Here is a 20,178-nt window from a genome sequence, read left to right on the forward strand (position 1 = left end):
ATAAAGATTTGTTAAAAAAAAGAAAAGCTACGTTTGCTGAAAATAATCTTCCCGATCATCCCTACATCATTCTGTGATGCTACAGATGACCAACAGAACAGCAGTAGCATACATAAACAGAATAGGCGGTACAAAATCAATGCTCTTCTACAGGGAAGCTGTAGAGATATGGGGATGTGGTCATGCCCATAGCCAGCCAGATGTTAACAGTGCCGGACCAGAAGATGGAGAGAGGAGGCAGCGCGGAGGACAGCAGCAGCGTGAAGCAGGTAAGTATGTCTTCTGTTTCAGGGGCCATTCTGCAGGAACTTGTTAAAAAGTAATTTTTACCAGAAAACCCCATTTAAATTCTTTAGTTCAGTATTGAACCTAATTATTCTGAACCTTACTGATAACAGTTTACTTCAGATTATTGAAAAGCGATGTCGCCTCTAGAAGAATTAAATCAAAATTTTCCACAACGCAGGAAGTTGACCAGTTATTAGAATTTCTTAGTAACACAGAAGTAGAAAATCCATCTCTGAGGGAAAAAAAACTGAATTTAAACTATCATGCCTCCTATCTTTAGCAATGGCAGCTAGGACATCTGAGCTCACCATGTTACACATTATTGAGTCTTGACTGTCTACAACCCCTGGAGGGTATCATGTCATTCTAAAAGGCAGAACTAAAACAGCTCACATAGAACATCTTCTCATTAAGCTCGATTTAGACTCCATTGAACCCTCTCTACTATGACAGGAGCAATTTCAGTTCAATTCCAATTTAGTAGAAATACATCAGGTGTCTAGCTAACAGCTGGTACTAGGTGGCTGCCTCCTGAAGAACAAAGCACCTTTTGCAGAAATCTATGATGTGTAAATGGTATTTGTTCTAGGGAATAGACAGCCACCTAGAAAATGTGACCCTCCCAATACCCTACCCACTAATGGGCCAACAAAAGAATAAGAAACAGGGTCTTTAACCTCAGTAAGAACCCAAGAAATAGAGGATGACAGACTACCAGTAACACAAGACCACTCTGCATAAAAAAATCTTCCCGAGTTGTTGACTGGAGTGCAAAAAACAAACAAAAAAAAAACCCATAATAGTAGTAACACAATTATTTCACTATTATTTAACACAAGTTTATTGCAGTTCTTTCGGTTTCAGTTACTAAATCTGTTGAAACCTCATAGTTCTAGTTGTGTTTTACTAATCATAACTTAGATCTGCGGTTGATGGGGGGGGGGGGGGACAAGCCATCATGCCTCTCTGGTAAATATTTCTGACGGAAGCACTCGCTCTCACAAGACTTCCCCTGCAAGATCTTGCTGACCAAGTGCAGTCTTGAATTTTTTCCTGACAGCTGAAGATAGGCAGCCACCTACACCTGATCCCTGTTGTGGTGGCTGTCCATTTATTAGAACAAATACTGTTTGCAGATCATAGACCTCTGCAAACTGTGCTGCAGTGCCAATGAGAGTGACATCCACTTCTTGAAGCAAGGACACATTCACCGATCTGATCACGTCCAGGTGTGCATGTTGCATGGAATAAACCACAGGACGACAGATTTTTGTGTTCAAGTAGGTTCAAACCAGAGCAGTTACCTGATTTCAATAGTGTATCTTTTCTCAGTGACGCATACTTTGAGCGAATTCCTAAAGATTCTGTTAAGCTTTCATCAACAGGAATTACAGTCTGAAAGAAAATAAGTATATTTGTCAGTTCACCAGATAGTGAATGCTGCAGATCTCAATCAGAATAGCAAATGATTGATCTCAGGATGCGCTGCACATGACATCGATATACAGGGAAAGGCTGCATGAGGTGAGGCTAAGGCCTCATGCACACGAGCGCTTTTGTGGTCCACATCCGAGACGGAGTTTCTGCGGCTCAGGTGCGGACCCATTCACTTCAATAGGGCAGCAAAAGATGCGGACAGCACTCCGTGTGCTGTCCGCATCCGTTGCTCCGTTCTGTGGGCCCGCAAAAAAATATATAGCATGTCCTATTCCTGTCCGTTTTGCAGACAAGAATAGGCATTTCTACAATGGAAGGCACATGGGCGGCTTCCGTTTTTTGCGGATCCGCGGTTTGCGGACCGCAAAAAAACTTAACGGTCGTGTGCATGAGGCCTAAGGATCACAACTTAAATGGTCACTAACAAACTTTGCATAAACAATAGTACAGGTGTAATACTCTGCAATACAATATTACAATATTAATTGGTTCCGGGAAACCACTGTAATCTGAGTCTTTATGGAAAACTACTAGTAATTGGCTAAAAGGGTTCCAAAAGACCATCCCAAAATAAGAGAAAACGAAGATTAACCACTTCATTACCAGAGTGCTTACCCCTCTTCCTTACCAGGCCATTTTTTTTGTTGTAGTCAAACTCATGGGCCTATCTACGGTAACTGCAAATAACCGATTAATTTCTGAGCCAGCCTACATTTATTTGATATTATTTTTCACGGGACACCTTAGACCTTTCTTTTTTTCCATTAGATCATGGATAGAATTTTTTTTTAATACTTAAGGAAAAACTGAGAAAATTATTAAAATAAAAAATATATTTTTCTTTTCTTATTATTTTTTTCTAACTATTACAAAAGGTTTCAAGACAAAACATTTCCAAAACCATTACCGTATACTTGTACCCTGAAAATGAATGCTATTTATGCAATTTAACTACAAGCTGGGCCCACCGCAAGACTTCAAAAGACTGGAGCGCATTTTGGATTTTGGTAGCCTATTTTTCTATTGCTGGTTACATGCCCCTTCAAAGTGACTTTTTTTATGTTCTTCCCCTAAGGCAGTGGTGGCGAACCTATGGCACGGGTGCCAGAGGCGGCACTCAGAGCCCTCTTTGTGGGCACCCGCACCCTGGAAAAAGTGTATGGTGTGCCAGTATGCCCCAGACTTATCCTGCCATTTATCAGCGCAGGGCGCACTATGAACAGTACAGGCAGCGCACTGTATGCAGGCAGGCTATTATACTACATGGAAGATATACTGGACTATAGTATTCAGGTTAGGCTACTTTCACACCTGCGTTCGATCGGATCCATTCTGAACGGATCTGCTCATATTAATGCAGACGGTGGCTCCGTTCAGAACGGATCCGTCTGCATTATAACTCAGAAAAATTTTCTAAGTCTGAAAGTAGCCTGAGCGTATCCGTTCAGACTTTACATTGAAAGTCAATGGGGGACGGATCCGCTTGAAGATTGAGCCATATGGTGTCATCTTCAAGCGGATCCGTCCCCATTGACTTCCATTGTAAGTCGGAACAGATCCGCTCGCCTCCGCACGGCCAGGCGGACACCCGAACGCTGCTTGCAGCGTTCAGGTGTCCGCTCACTGAGCGGAGCGGAGGCTGAGCGCTGGCTGGCGGATGCATTCTCAGTGGATCCGCCTCCACTGAGAATGCATTAGGGCCAGACGGCTGCGTTCAGGGCCGCTCGTGAGCCCCTTCAAACGGAGCTCACGAGCGGACACCTGAACACAGGTGTGAAAGGAGCCTTATTATACTACATGGAGGATATACTATACTTGACTGTAGTATTCAGGTTAAATTGCCATGTTGGCACTTTGCAATAAATAGGTGTGTTTTGGGTTGCAGTTTTGGCACTTGGTCTATAAAAGGGTCGCCATCACTGCCCTAAGGTATTCATCTTGGGGAAATTTGGACATTTTAAGGCTTTTGTTTTTTATTTTACTTTTTTGTAAATGAATGAATGAAAAAATATGCATGTGTTTGTATATTTTGCACAGAAAAAAACGTGCTATACAAAATATAGCTAAAATGAATAGATTTTTCTTTTTTATGCGTGTATATTTGTATATTTTACACACAAATTCCACTATACTATTGCTAAAACTAATGAATATATATATAAATATAATACATATCTTATTTTATTTTTTTATGAACGAAAAAGGGCAGGGGGGAGTTTGTATGAGTGTGAATGTAAGTCTTCTACACTTTTGCTAATACTAGTAACTATTTAAAAAAAATATAAATCTGTATTTTTTTTTTTACTTTTTATTTATTAATTTTTTAAGTGAACTAACCCCTTCCTGCCACAGTCAGGGCAAGAAGAGGTTAATTCACAGACTGCAGGGTGACAGTAAGTTTTAGCAGGTGGTGCTCCTACATAAGGAAAAGCACTCCATGCCGGCTTTGACTGGCTGGATCCTCAAGTCAAACACGTACTGCAGATTACCAGCTGGTTTAAAGTTACAACGGCCCAAAAAGACCACAGTATGTTGAAAATATTGTAACATGAGGAATCACTGTACATCTTATCAGAGAAAAATGCCTCTTTTTTCCTTTAGCAGCTCATTCCTTCTCCCACTCCCCTCTCCATATACTTCTATTGGCAGCATTTAATCTGACCAGTCAGAAAGGCTCGATTCACATCTCGTTTTGTCATATCTTGTTATACTGTGTAATCCGTCACCATAGAGTGCCATTGTAAAAAAAAAATTATATGTCAATGGACTTTGCAGGATTGAAAAGCGTGGTACACTACGCTTTTCCATCCTGCATAAAAACATATATGTTAACGTATACTTTTTTTGAGTACGTTAAAAGTATGACAAAAAACTGATGTGAACCACCCTAAGCTGCCAGTGTGTCCCATCTCTTGGAGAGATTTAGTGCCCTTTTACACAGTCTAAGTAGTGGGACAATTATAGACGACGCAAAAATAGTCATTGCCATTAACTGTCCAGTGTAAACCTAACAGACGAGAAACGCCTGCTCATCAGGTGATTGCATCTTTCACGTAATACTAGCAAACTGTGAATCTGTATGGGAGTGAGAAGGGATGATTGCTGCATGTGAATACCGCTGAACGAGTAGTCAATGAACATGAATAAACAGATAATTCCTGATCATTCCCCTGCACATCAGACCACGTAAACGGGCCTTTTCAAAAGCAGGTCCGTTTAGGAGGGGGCAAAAGAGGCATTTTCTCCGATAAGTTATATTATAAAGTTTCTTATAATCACCTGTACTATTGATCTATGCAAAGTTTGTTGAAAGGTTAGTGACCATTCAAGGCAATTTTATGTATAAAAATCACATTGAGTCCAGTGAAATAATGATCATAAGATTCAAACGCTGATAGCAATTCACTCTGAATATAAAAATCTGCCTTTTTCCTTTAAGTGTAATTACTTGCAGGTATTTGGCTACTGACAAAATTTCAGTTACATATACAAAAAAATCCAGTCAAATCCACTACAAAAACACAGGAACCATGCCAGTTTCAGACAGGCGTTATTTCTCATACCTAATGCTGCCTCCTAGCATTCCCTCTTAAAAACTACATTTAAATCAAATAACATCCAGCGGAAGGTTTATTTTTGTATTGCTACTATTGGGCTGGGCACATGAGGTCTTAGCTTGCTGGATTCCACTTTTCATTTTTCGGAGCTCCTTTGGGAAATGAAAGGTGGAATCTTATAGGTTGCTAGTTCTCGTTTACACCAGTTTTCATAAATCTTCCGCAGAGTTTCAATATTTTCTTTCCAGAAGTTTTTAAAATTTGTTATCTTAGATAACGTATGTAGCTAGATGAGGGTCCATTCTTTGGGGCTTCCACTGTTGTGGAGACTGAAAGGCCTCATGTTCTTGGCTGGAGAAAATAATTAGTTTGCACCTTCCCTGTACAAAGAGAGCATCAGAAACTCCCAACTACACTCATTCTGCTGTTTCCAATGGTCCTAATCAGAAGTGAGGACCCGTATACTGTAACCTGTTTGATTAACAGACTGTGAAAATAAAAAAGGGCTGTCAATAAAGAAACTCCTTAATGTCCTTGGAGCAACCGTGACACTTACTTTACTGACCCAATATGAAAAGCTTAAATTCAGGAATGGATGATTCAGCCTGTACAAATCAATGTCATTTATCATCTGGTTCAAAAATCTGATTTCAGGGAATTCTTAGGAATACTCACTCTCCCATTAACGGTATCTGTGGATCTGATCACGGGCACTTGCTGATCAACTTTATCCTCCATTTGCCAGCCTATTACTGTAATATTACCAACACGCTGCTGCTCAGCAGACCTGTAAAGGGGAATAGAAATACACTGTACTGTCAAAAATATTCATCCTTTCATTAGAAGGAGCACACATCTACTACCAATACTCACATATCCCATTGCATAGTTGACTGCTATGTCCATGTACAGTAGAAGTCCCTGTATACCCTATAACTAGTATCCACATGTTCCTCTCTCACCAGCTGCCCTCTAGTGGTATTCATTCATTTACTTCAACTGGAAGGCCCTTCTGAGTGAACATTGTGTACAACATGCACAAGGAGATAGAATCAGACTGACCATAATGGCAGGTGTAACCTGTGAGTCTTCTCTTGCAGCAAATCTTCCACTATAAACTTTCCCGAGCCCAGCAAATACATCTGCATGAAAAGACAAGGATACCACATATATCATATTAACGTTCAAGGTTATTTTATCATATACTTGTTGTCTAGAGGCGATTGACTGGATGAAGTTTTAGGACTGTGTAAAATTCAGGGTAGCCTATATTATATTCAGCAACAAACCGTTGTACTGAGAAATGTGGAGGACTGGAAAGGTGATACATTACAGGTGAAACTCGAAAAATTTAAATATCGTGCAAAAGTTCATTTATTTCAGTAATAGAATTTAAAATTAGAATATTGTGAAAAGGTTCAATATTCTAGGCTCAAAGTGTCACACTCTAGTCAGCTAATATTCCATACCCCCTGAGCAAAGGGGACCCGAGATTGTGACTTTGGGGTTTCATAAGCTGTAAGCCATAATCATCCAAATTATAACAGATAAAGGCTTGAAATATCTCGCTTTGCATGTAATGAGTCTCTCTCATATGTTAGTTTCACCTTTCAAGTTGCATTACTGAAAAAATTTAACTTTGCACAATATTCTAATTTTTTGAGTTTTGCCTGTATACAGGAAAGAAATGTACATATGTTACACAGCAATATTGCTAACAACATCAATAATCAATACAAATGACAGCAGAAGTGGTAATGTCGATCTCACTGTGTAGAGTTTTTATTGAGACCCTACAGGGAATGACTCGACAGTTCCAAAAAGTGCCTAGAAACAGGAGACTGGCTAAAAGCAGTCAGAAAATGCTCCATTCTCATTAAAGGGGTGCGCCATTTCACTATAGCAAAATATTGGTGTATACTAGCTATGAGATGGCTTAAAGTGTACCTTTCACTTCAACTTTTACTGTGTAGGGGAAGTCATTAGCAGTATTTTTTGTAATAAACTACTAACTGATTTTGTTCACTTCTATGTAAATACAGTAATGTACATGCTGAAGATGGCTCACTGTTACAGGCAAAGGCAGGCTTCTGAGCCTGCCTCTAGTCTCACTTCTGCCTATATACATATACTGTATAACTGTCCCTACAGTATGTATTAGGCCGAATGCACACGGCCGTGTTCCGCGGCCGAGAGCGGTCCGTGGTATGCCGGGCTGGATTCCTGCTGAGAGCAGGAGCGCATGGCGTCATTGGTTGCTATGACGCCGTGCGCTTCATGCCGCCGCTGCACTACAGTAATACACTTGTATAGATCTATACAAGTGTATTACTGTAGTGCAGCGGCGGCATGAAGCGCACGGCGTGATAGCAACCAATGACGCTATGCGCTCCTGCTCTCAACAGGAATCCAGCCCGGCATACCACGGACCGCTCTCGGCCGCGGAACACGGCCGTGTGCATTCGGCCTAATACATACCGGATTAATGCCTTTCAATTGGCATTAATTCCGGATCCGGCCTTGCGGCAAGTGTTCAGGATTTTTGGCCGGAGCAAAAAGCGCAGCATGCTGCGGTATTTTCTCCGGCCTAAAAACGTTCCGGTCCTGAACTGAAGACATCCTGATGCATCCTGAACGGATTTCTCTCCATTCAGAATGCATTAGGATAAAACTGATCAGGATTCTTCCGGCATAGAGCCCCGAAGAATATGCCGGAACAGAAGAACACAAGTGTGAAAGAGCCCTAAGCCATAAAACATACTGAGAAATATTTAAGGAACTCAGTATCTGTTGAAGGTCAAGGTAGCCAGGCAGAGTATCTTATGTGCACGAAGGTGTGCTGTATTTTTGGTTACAGATTATGTTGGAGGAAAGAAGGATTGGGAAAGGTCAGTCCTTTATGTCCCAAGGGAAATAAGTAACCACCACATGTCTGGCAGCTCCGTACAGTATTGTAATGAAGTTTTATGCAACTCGACTTCGAATGTTTCATCCAAAGTTGATTCACTCATCCCTAATTATGTGCATATATCTTTTTTAATTTATATATTTAAATCTCTATTTTTTTTTTTACTTCAGCTGTACACGGGGGAAGTGTATTGATAGCACTCCCTGTGTAGGGGTAAATTCACACGACCATATGTATTTTTCAGTCCACAAAACGCAGATCCTTCCAACCTAAACAAGAAGTCCAATAACAATATATTAGGGGATCACTCATCCTGCCGATATAAAAAATGTTATGTGCCAATAAACAGGATCTTCGCTAAAATGTTCGAGTTATTTCTCACTTGTCTTTGTTTTATTTCCTAAAATGAAATGAAAATATATGACACTTACAGTTCCCTGAGATTTGTCTTTGACATCATACACAGACAGCTTAATCTGGGTCTTCTGATTTATAAGAGAGTCCTGGAAGAAGGCAATGCTGCTAAGGAATATAGGGTTACTTGTCCCCTGTAAGACAAAGAAAACGCAAAGAATGGGTTCATTGTTCACGTCTGTGGGCAAGGAACACACACTGATTCCAGCAACATTATCTGTTACATTGTAATAAACCAGATGCCACGCATGCTTGCTAGTGCACAATAGTACAATAACTGCATATCTCTAAGCAGATAGTAGACCATATGTGTGGCATGGTGAATGGCAAGAGGGTCTGGCATGTTATAAAAAGCTGACCTATGGTGACAGAACATAATGTGCTTTCTTACAGTTACACATAAGTGCCTCTTATCCAGGTTGAGAGGAAAATAAAAACGGAATGGAAGCAGCAACCCATAGTATCTTCTGAGCCACATGTATACAATAAGGCATCACGCAAACAACAGATCCACAAAATATGGATACTTTACAAGTTCATTATTGGTTTTTTTCATGGAAAATATGGTTGTGTGAATGAGGCTTAAGGGGCATCTGTCAGCAGATTTGTACCTATGACACTGGCTGACCTGTTACATGTGCGCTTGGGAGCTGAAGGCATTTGTGTTGGTTCCATGTTCATATGTGCCCGCATTGCTGAGAAAAATTATGTTTAAATATATATTTTTTTTTAATCTACTGAGAGAGTCCCTTTTATACAGTAGAGCAACATTATACATGTTCAATTACTTAACCCCTTCCCGACCAGCGCCGTAATATTATGGCCCGCTGATCGGTGGGTACAGGAGCTGCGCCCGCTCTATCAGTTGCAGGGGACCGGCTGTTCCCATTAGCCGGGCCCCTGCTATATGCGCCAGCATCGGTGAAAACACTGATGCCGACGGATTAACCCCTTCCATGCCGCGGTCAGCGCTGTGGCGGGGACCCGATGGGTGAGAAGGCAGCCCGATGCCATGCAGAGGCTGCCCAATGCCTTGCACGGCATCAGGACCTGCCTTCTATGGGCGCCCAGGAGATCCAGCCTCAGGCTGGGTCTCCTAGGCAACCTGTTAGTGTATTACTCTGTGTAATACACTAACAGGCAATGCATTACAATACAGATGTATTGTAATGCATTGCAGATCAGACCCCAAAAGTTAAAGTCAGAAATAAAGTAAAAAAATAAAACTGTGTTTTTAATAAAATAAAAAAAAAGTTTCAAGTGAAAAAAGAAAAACGCCCCTTTTCCCCTGATTTTATAATAAAAAATTTAAAATAAATGAAAAAACACACATATTCGGCATCGCCGCATCCGTAACGACCGGCTCTATAAATATATCACATGATCTACCCAGTCCGATGAACACCATAAAAGAATAAAAATAAAAACTGTCAAAAAAAGCCATTTTTGTCACCTTACATCACAAAAAGTGCAACACCAAGCGATCAAAAAGGCGTATGTCCCTGCAAAAAATGAAGAAGAGGAGGAGGCTAGCAGAGCTGTGGAGTGTCCGTGGCGCCCCAACAGGAGAGGTAAGTATTTCACTGGTGCTGGGGACTGGTGGCTAGGAGCCGAGATGGTGGCACTGGGGAAGCTGAGAGCACGGAGGTGCAGAGTACTGATGGCATGGGGGGAGCTGATGGCACAGAAGACTGATGGCATGGGGGGAGCTGATGGCACAGAAGACTGATGGCATGGGGGAGATGATGGCACAGAGGACTGATGGCATGGGGGGAGCTGATGGCACAGAAGACTGATGGCATAGGGGAGCTGATGGCACATAGGACTGATTGCATGGGGGGAGCTGATGGCACAGAGGACTGATAGCATGGGGGGAGCTGCTGGCACAGAAGACTGATGGCATAGGGGAACTGTTGGCACAGAAGACTGATGGCATGGGGGAGCTGATGGCACAGAAGACTGATGGCATGGGGGGAGCTGATGGCACAGAAGACTGATGGCATTGGGGAAGCGGATGACACAGAAGACTGATGGCATAGGGGGACTGTTGGCACAGAACAGAGCAGAACTCCCAAACTCAGGCCTCCAGCCTAGCACACGGCTCAGATCCCAATCCAGTGATTGCCAGAGCTCCTCTGTCAGAGAGAGGTAATTACCACCAGCTGACACTGCTGGCTGGGTTTTTTATATAGGCCAGTCAAGACCCGGCCTGGAAGGTGGGGAATAGTAACCCACCCAGCACTCTGACTACTCCCAGTAAGAGCCATCCCGGATCAGCTATTACAGCTATACTAAATAGCAAGGTATCAAACAGCAACTGCTGCTGACACATGAAAACTGGCTCCTACTCCATCGAGGCCAGGAACCTCGGTGACAAATGTGCCTTCCTACTTACCTCCCCCTTTGTTCAACTCTGAGGGGGTGAACACTTGCCAGACAGTGTACCCGGGATAGGGCATCCACATTTCCCTGCAAGCAGCTTGCCCTGTGTTCTACTGAGAACTTGAAGTTCTGTAATGACAAGAACCATCTGGTGACCCAAGCATTCCTCTTTGGCCTGGCTCATCTACTTGAGAGGGGAGTGGTCAGTCACCAGATGGAACTTTCTACCCAACAGATAATAGCGGAGAGACTCAAGTGCCCACTTGATGGCCAGGCACTCTCTCTCCACTATACTGTACCTGGTCTCGGCTGGAGTGAGTTTGTGGCTTAGGAAAACAACAGGATGCTCCTCCCCATTGATTTCCTGAGACAGTACAGCCTCTTCCGCATGGCCATTCCAGTTGACCATCACAGACTTCCGTCCCTTCAAGAGTCCTGTCAAAGGAGCCACTAAAGTGGCAAAATGGGGAACGAACCTCATATAATAGCCCACCATTCCCAGGAACGACTTTACTTGCCTCGTGGCGACAGGTCAGGGCCAATTCCGAATCGCCTCTATTTTATTCACTTGAAGTTTGAAACTACACATCCAATGACGTACCTCAGGTACTTACTCTCCTCTAACCCTATTGCGCATTTCTTTGGGTTAGCAGTAAGTCCAGTCTTCCTAAGGGAGTCCACTACAGCCTGCACTTTGGGTAGATGACTTTCCCAGTCGGTACAGTGGATGACAATATCGTCCAGGTAACATTGTATGTCGTGTCAGAAAGTGATAGGGCTATATAAGGACAGGTTAGAAACATAAAATGTGTCGGTAGATAAGAACCATTTGGCCCATCTAGTCTGCCCAATATACTGAATACTATAAATAGCCCTTGGCCCTATCTTATATGAAGGATGGCCTTATGCCTATCCCATGCATGCTTAAACTCCTCCACTGTATTTGCAGCTACCACTTCTGCAGGAAGGCTATTCCATGCATCCACTACTCTCTCAGTAAAGTAATACTTCCTGATATTACTTTTAAACCTTTGCCCCTCTAATTTAAAACTATGTCCTAAACGCTTTCACTACATATAGCTGCAGAAGTGAACTGCGTATATATTTTTATTTTTCTACTGAAATACGCCACTAAACGATTTCACCACATATAGCTGCAGAAGTGAACTGAGAATATATTTTTATTTTTATAATGGAATATGCCACTAAACGCTTTCACCACATATAACTGCAGAAGTGAACTGCATATATATTTTGGTTTTTCCACAGATATACCGTATTTTTCGCCCTATAAGACGCACCGGCCCATAAGACGCACCTAGGTTTTTGGGGAGGAAAATAAGAAAAAATATATTTTTCACCAAGGTGTGCTTTTGGTGGGTTTGGAACTAATGGTGGTCTGTGGCTGGCACTGTTACAGGGGGATCTGTGGCTGGCACTGTTACAGGGGGGATCTGTGGCTGGCACTGTTACAGGGGGATCTGTGGCTGGCACTGTTACAGGGGGGATCTGTGGCTGGCACTGTTACAGGGGGGGATCTGTGGCTGTTACAGGGGGGATCTGTGGATGGCACTGTTACAGGGGGGATCTGTGGATGGCACTGTTACATATGTGCCATCCACAGACCCCCCAGCCCATAACAGTGCCATCCACAGAACCCCCCCACCCATTAACTGTGCTATCCACGGATCAGCCCCCCGCCGCCGCCCCCCCAGTATACAAATATAAAACGTCTTATTCAATTAAAATTTATTACATATGCCCCCTCACTCCTAAATTCCTAATAGTACCTTACATCCTATTCCTAATAGGTTCTGTAGAATGCCGGGAGGCAGGCCGGGCGGCCGGCGAGTCACTCACTGACGTCACTTGCCTGCGCCGCCTGCTTCATTCATAAAGTAGGTGGTGCAGGCACGTGACATCAGGAAGTTACGCTGCCGCCCGCCCGGCCTGCCTGCCGAGTGCCGGCATTGTACAGAACCTATTAGGAATAGGATGTAAGGTACTATTAGGAATTTAGGAGTGAGGGGGCATATGTAATAAATTTTAATTGAATAAGACATTTTATATTACTATACCGGAGCGGCCGGGCTATAGTACACTGACTGCACCGCCCCGCCGCTATTCCCGGCCCCCAGCTCCTATTCCCGGCCCCCAGCTCCTCCTCCCAGTCCCTCCCCCGGCCCCCGCTCGCTCGTACATCGCATCCAGCAATGTCAAAATGTCAGCATTCGCCCCATAAGACCCATTTTTTGGGGGGAAAAAGTGCGCCTTATGGGGCGAAAAATACGGTAAGCCACTAAAGGCTTTTCAACATAGCACTTGCACCCCAAGAATAAATTGCTGGAATGACAGAGCTGTATAATGGCTATTTGGATCCCCAAATAATCTTTCCCTGCACTTGTAAATCGCTTTTCTTGCACTGTCCCTAGTGCCTTCTGACGTCTCTCCCTGCACTAAGATGCTGTGAAATGATTCCCCCCTACCCTTTCCCTGCACTTATAAATAGTTTTTTCATTTTTTTTTTAAAACATTTTATTCCTTTTAGCACACTGAAAATTTTACAGCAATGCTCACAAATATACAATACATATATTTCACAAGTATTGTGTGCCAATTAATAGCAATTATATTGTGTCTGACAATAGCCAAATAAGGAGCATTAGATCCGGTGAATGAATAATAAACCAATTTCAACACCCCCTTCCCCCCACCCAACCCCCATTGTCTGGATGCAACTCCACCTTTATGTAATCTTTTTTTCTCCGTTTTACCTCGTCTACATGAACCATATTCCGGATAGCTAGGGTTTTTTTTTTTTGTCACAATGAGGTTTTTCCTATTGCTGTCCCTAGCGCCTTCTCACGTCTGTCCCTGCACTCCGAACGCTGGAAAATGTCTGAATCCAGGATGGCTGTATAGGGCTAACTTTCAGCTATATTAAATAATTCTGTTTATCATCACACATCCCTGTAACGCGTTAAACCCTTAAATAGCCAAACCCCTCAACAAGGTGTGGGCATCACATGATCGTGATGTCACAAAACATGCCCCCCCAGCAAATGAACAACAATACATATAATAATACAAATAATAATTCTCATCCTGGGCATGATCTTCTCTTATTATCAATCTTAGTATACGGCGTAATTTTGCATTATTTCACCTGTAGAAAAACATATGTATATATATATATATATATATATATATATATATATATATGTAGAAATGGACAGCACATCCAGTAGAGAAATGTATTCAAAAATTTTTATTCAGCCACAGTGGCACAAGAGGCGACGTTTCGGCTCAAAATCCTGAGCCTTTCTCAAGCATGAGAAAGGCTCAGGATTTTGAGCCGAAACGTCGCCTCTTGTGCCACTGTGGCTGAATAAAAATTTTTGAATACATTTCTCTACTGGATGTGCTGTCCATTTCTACATACAAATGTTGGGTAAGCAGTGATAACCCTGGACATAGCACCCGCTGTACTGTTATGTTTTGGTGCTGCCACATTTTTCCATTTTTATATATATATATATATATATATATATATATATATATATGTGTATTAAAATCCTGCCCATATCAAATACATAAATATGTGAATACAAGAAAAAAAGAAAGAAACATTTTTTTTTTACAAAAAACTGTTAAGTTCGTAATCACGGTTTAGACCCTTCGGCTCCAAAGTTTGGAGCCGATGGATCCAGTATGCCTCTCGTTTTCTCAGTAATAGATTCCTATCTTCTTCTCTCCTCGGTTGTGTTACACCCCTTAATAATCTGAAACCGCAACTGCGATATATTATGTCTCTCTTGATTAAAATGATGCGGTACTGGTAACAACAGATTCTCCTTCCTAATCGTGGATTTGTTTGCTGAACCTATCTTTCATGCGTGTAGACGTTTCTTCTACATATAAAAGACCACATGGACACTTCAAGATATATATAACGTAGATGCTATCACAGGTAAAGAAACCCAGTATGGGGATATGTTCCCCCGATCTGGGTGAGTGACGTAGGAGCCTTAATGACACTGGAACAATGTACACATCCGAGGCAGGGAAAAGTTCCCTGCCTCGGAGTCGTAAGAGCTTTTTGTTTTAGTTCCCTTCTGTCACTCCCTATGTCAGCTTTGACAATTTTGTCACGAATATTTTCTGTTTTCCGGTAGCTTACCATAGGTCAGTTTTGGAACTCTTCAATTGTGGGGTAGGACTCACTAATAATCTGCCAATGTTTATTCACTACCGTTCTGATTTTATGTACCCACGGGTGATAAGACAATCCCTCCGCCGCAATGTCACATTCCAGCCCTAACTCCGCCTGCCTGTTTGCTGCTGCATCGAGTCCACTGCGTGTCCCACTAAAGGCATTAGACTCCAAATCTCAACTGGGCATGCATGGAAACCAGTGCCAGCAAGCCTCCATGCGGCAGCAAACAGGCGGGCAGAGTGAGGGTAGGAATGTGATGTTGTGGCAGACGGTGAGTACATAATAGAGTGGGGGGCATTATGTCAAAGTCGAGAGGACGCGCCGCCGCCTTCACGGATCAGAAGAAGCCAGGATCCATCCATTATACCAGCGGTCGGACGGCCGGCATCATCAAAATAAATGTGAGTCACGAGTAAAGTAAATAATTGTGTAATTAAGGAGGGGTGTACCGTGTAATTAAGGTGGGGAGGGAGGGGGTGTAATTAAGGGGGGGTGTAATTAAGGGGGGGTGTTATTAAGGGGAGAAGAGAGGGTGTAATTAAGGGGGGGTGCGCAGGATTTGTTCATTTTATTGATGGGGATTTGGATTTTTTTTCTTTTTGGTGCAGATGGAAAGTGATTTTTTTTAAGGGGGTGCAGGTTTTTATTTTATTAACCACCTCCGGACCGTCTAACGCAGATATGCGGTCCGGAGGTGGCAGCGCTGCGCACAGCGACGCATGTACGAGTCATCTCGCGAGACGCGAGATTTCCTGTGAACGCGTGCACACAGGCGCGCGCGCTCACAGGAACGGAAGGTAAGCGTTAGCGAGTGGATCTCCAGCCTGCCAGCGGCGATCGCTCGCTGGCAGGCTGGAAATGTGATTTTTTTAACCCCTAACAGGTATATTAGACGCTGTTTTGATAACAGCGTCTAATATACCTGCTACCTGGTCCTCTGGTGTCCCTTTTGTTTGGATCGACCACCAGAGGACACAGGTAGCTGTGTAAAGTACCACAAAACACCACTACACTACGCTACACCCCCCCCTGTCACTTATTAACCCCTTATGAACCACTGATCACCCCCGATCACCCCATATAGACTCCCTGGTCACCCCCCTGTCATTGATCACCCCCCTGTAAGGCTCCATTCAGAGGTCCGTATGATTTTTACGGATCCACTGATACATGGATCAGATCCGCAAAACACGTGCGGATGTCTGAATGGAGCCTTACAGGGGGGTGATCAATGACAGAGGGGTGATCACCCATATACACTCCCTGATCACCCCCCTGTCATTGATCACCCCCCTGTAAGGCTCCATTCAGACGTCCGTATGATTTTTACGGATCCACTGATACATGGATCGGATCTGCAAAACACATGCGGATGTCTGAATGGAGCCTTACAGGGGGGTGATCAATGACAAGGGGCTGATCACGCATATAGATTCCTGATCACTTCCCTGTCATTGATCACCACCCTGTCATTGATCACCCCCTGTAAGGCTCCATTCAGACATCCGTATGATTTTTACGGATCCACTGATACATGGATCGGATCCGCAAAACACATGCGGACGTCTGAATGGAGCCTTACAGGGGGGTGATCAATGACGGAGGTGATCAGGGAGTCTATATGGGTGATCACCCCTCTGTCATTGATTACCCCCCTGTAAGGCTCCATTCAGACGTCCGCATGTGTTTTGCGGATCCGATCCATGTATCCGTGGATCCGTAAAAAATCATACGGACGTCTGAATGGAGCCTTACAGGGGGGTGATCAATGACGGAGGTGATCAGGGAGTCTATATGGGTGATCACCCCTCTGTCATTGATCACCCCCCTGTAAGGCTCCATTCAGACGTCCGCATGTGTTTTGCGGATCCGAAAATTTGTAATAAATATTATTGAAAACATTGAAAAAAGTTTGTGCATGTTTTCTTAACTTTCTTGGGGGGGGCAAACGCCCCTGTATAATACAACTACTCTAGTACTCTAGAGATCTGGTGTCAGTGATAGGCACAATGCAGGTAAAATACTGAGCCTAGCAGCACACTTCCTGGGCTAAGTCAGTGTAAAACACAGGCTCTTATTGCCTTATGGTACGTCTCTGGTCTAGGGGTAAAACAGCTAAAACACTGTAATATGAAATAGATACAGGCTAATAAACTCTCACTGGATGAATTGTTCACATTTTAAATGAAGTGCAGTTTACCAGAAACCTGTCAGGTAAAAAAAAACAGACTGCGATTTATACCCTATGGCGCACAGGCTCACATACATGTACGAGCGCCAGAGAACTACACAAAGCATCAATCTGCAGCGAGAGCAGAAAACTAGAGGAAGTTGATCAAGCAGCTGATTCCTCCTGCTAGTAAGAGAATATTAGGAAAGAGCATAGTGCAATTTCCTAAAGCACACTGAAATTTATGGGCAGTCTGGAGATATAACAAGATTTAACTCTTTGAGTGATGTAAAGAACCCTTCATAAAAAATGTATATAAAAACTTTATAGCAAAGACTTCTACCGTGGGATCTCAAGCAGACATCAGGCAGATGACATTCATTTGGGGAAAATTTATCAAAACTGGTGTAAAAGAAATCTAGTTTAGTTATAGCAGCCAATCAGAATCCACCTTTACTTTTTCAGAGCTCCTTTGAAAAATGAAAGGATCAGTCTCATTGGATGATATGGACAACTAAGCCAGTTTTCCTTTATACCAGTTTTGATAATTATCCACCACTTTCTATGAGAGATTTGGCCTTCTACAACCAGCTAAACCACTTCCAGACTGGGCCATTTACCCCGGCCTAATTTTGCAAATCTGACATGTGTCACTTTATCTGGTAATAACTTTGTTATTATCTTAACTCTTTATTTACTTATCAAACCATTCTGAGAATGTTTGCTCGTGACACATTGTACTTCATGTTAATGGTAAATTTGAGTCAATATTTTTACCTTTATTTATAAAAAAAATCTAAAAGTTACAGAGAATGTGAAAAAATTCACTGTTTTCTAAATTTGAATCTCTCTGCTTTTAAGATGGATAGTGATGCCTCATAAAATACTCATAAAATAACATTCCCCATATGTCTACTTAATGTTGCCATTATTTTGGTAATGTAATTTTATTCTTTTAGGACGTTAGAAGGTTTCGAATTTTAGAAGCAATTTTTTAAATTTTTAGGAAAATTTCCAAAGTCAACTTTTTTAAGGACCAGCTCTGTTCTGAAGTCACTTTGTGTGGCTTACATAATAGAACCAACCCATAAATTACCCCATTTCAGAAGTGACACCCCTCAAACTATTCAAAACTGGTTTTAGAAATGTTGTTAACCCTTTAGGTATTCCATAGGAATTAAAGCAAAATAGAGGTGAAATTTCAAAATGTCACTTTATTTGCAGATTTTCCTTTTTTTTTTTTCCCCTGGAACACATCAAGGGTTAACAACAAAACAAACCTCAATATTTATTACCCTGATTCTGCAGTTTGCAGAAACACCCCATATCTGGTCGTATACTGCTGTTTGGGCACGCGACAAGGCACAGAAGACAAGGAGCAAGGAGCGCCATATGGTTTTTGGAGGGCAGATTTTGCTGGAATGGTCTTTAAGCACCATGTTGCATTTAAAAAGACCCTGAGGTTAGTGAAACCCACCAGAAAGTGACCACATTTTGTAAACTACACCACCCAAGGAATGTTTAAGGGGTGTAGCGAGCACTTCACTCAACAGCTGTTTTATAGAATTTTTAATACTTGGGTGTGAAAATGAAAATTTATTTTTTTTATTTTACAATAAAATGGTGCTTTAGGCCCAAACTTTCTTTTTCACAAAAGATAACCAGAGAATATCCACCCACAATTTGCTACCCACTTTCTCCTGAATACACTAACATCCCAACTGTGGTCGTAACTCGTAAACTGTTATTTGTGGATACGCCAGGGTTAAAAAGGGAGCGGCATCTGGATTTTCTAACATGGAATTTTCTGTCAAGGTTTTTAAGAGCGATAACTTTTTTTAAATTTTTTGTTGAATGAGCCCTGTGAGGGCTTATTTTGTGCGGGACAAGCTGTAGTTTTTATTGGCACTATTTTGGGGTACATTTCTGGTTGCTTTTTATCTAATTTTTTGGGAGGTGAAGTCACACCCAAAAAACTGTTTGGTGTCATTTTTCAATTATTTTTTTTTTACACCGTTTACTTGATGGAGTAGATCATGTAATATTTTTATAGCTCCGGTCATTACGGACGCAACAATACCAAATATGTCTAGTTTGGGGTACAAACGACTTTTTGATTGATTTATGTTTTTTGTGAGGTGACTAAAAATAAAAAGCTGTTTTGGCATAATTTTTATTAGTTTTTTTTTAGACCGTTCACTTGATGGGGTAGATCATGTGATATTTTTGTAGAGCCAATAGTTACGGATGCGGGGATACCAAATATGTCTACTATTTTTTATTTTTTGACATTTTACACAACAAGAGCATTTAAAAAAAAAATAATCATGTTTTTGTGTTGCAATTTTCATATAGCCATATTATTTTTTATTTTTCTGGCTATGGTCTTGTGTGGGGGCAAATTTTTTGCGGGATGAGGCAACGTTTTTATTGGTACAATTTTGAGGTATATACGACTTTTCGATTGATTATCATGTTTTTTTGGGAGGTGAGCTAACAAAAAAATGTTTTGGTGTAATTTTTTTTATTTACAGCGTTCACCTGATGGGGTAATTCATATGATATTATAGTGCTGGTTGTTGCGGACGCGGTGATACCAAATATATCTATTTTATTTATTTTTATTCTATTTAAAAAAAAAAATGTAAAACAGATTTGGGGGGAATTTATAATTTTTTGTTAAATGTGAAACTTTTTTTATTTTTTTCTTAACTTTATTTATTTTATTTTTATTTTACGCTTTGTGTCCCCCATAAAGTAATACAAGACCTATGGGGGACATTTAACTTCATATATATATTTTTTT

General features: G+C 41.9%; 1 protein-coding gene across 8 annotated transcripts in view; it reads right to left on the minus strand.

The window, feature by feature from the left end:
• INPP4A (inositol polyphosphate-4-phosphatase type I A) overlaps positions 1 to 20,178 on the minus strand; it is a 393,978-nt gene that overhangs the window by 100,736 nt on the left and 273,064 nt on the right. For all 8 annotated transcript variants that reach the window (XM_044288374.1, XM_044288381.1, XM_044288378.1 and 5 more), the window contains exons 6-9: positions 8,622 to 8,738; positions 6,345 to 6,424; positions 5,958 to 6,069; positions 1,593 to 1,683 (exon numbers count right to left, since the gene is read on the minus strand). In XM_044288374.1, the coding sequence (XP_044144309.1) occupies positions 1,593 to 1,683; positions 5,958 to 6,069; positions 6,345 to 6,424; positions 8,622 to 8,738 (400 nt within the window). The remainder of the gene's footprint in view (positions 1 to 1,592; positions 1,684 to 5,957; positions 6,070 to 6,344; positions 6,425 to 8,621; positions 8,739 to 20,178) is intronic.

The sequence above is a fragment of the Bufo gargarizans genome, chromosome 3, assembly GCF_014858855.1.
Source record: "Bufo gargarizans isolate SCDJY-AF-19 chromosome 3, ASM1485885v1, whole genome shotgun sequence".
Lineage (NCBI taxonomy): Eukaryota > Metazoa > Chordata > Amphibia > Anura > Bufonidae > Bufo > Bufo gargarizans.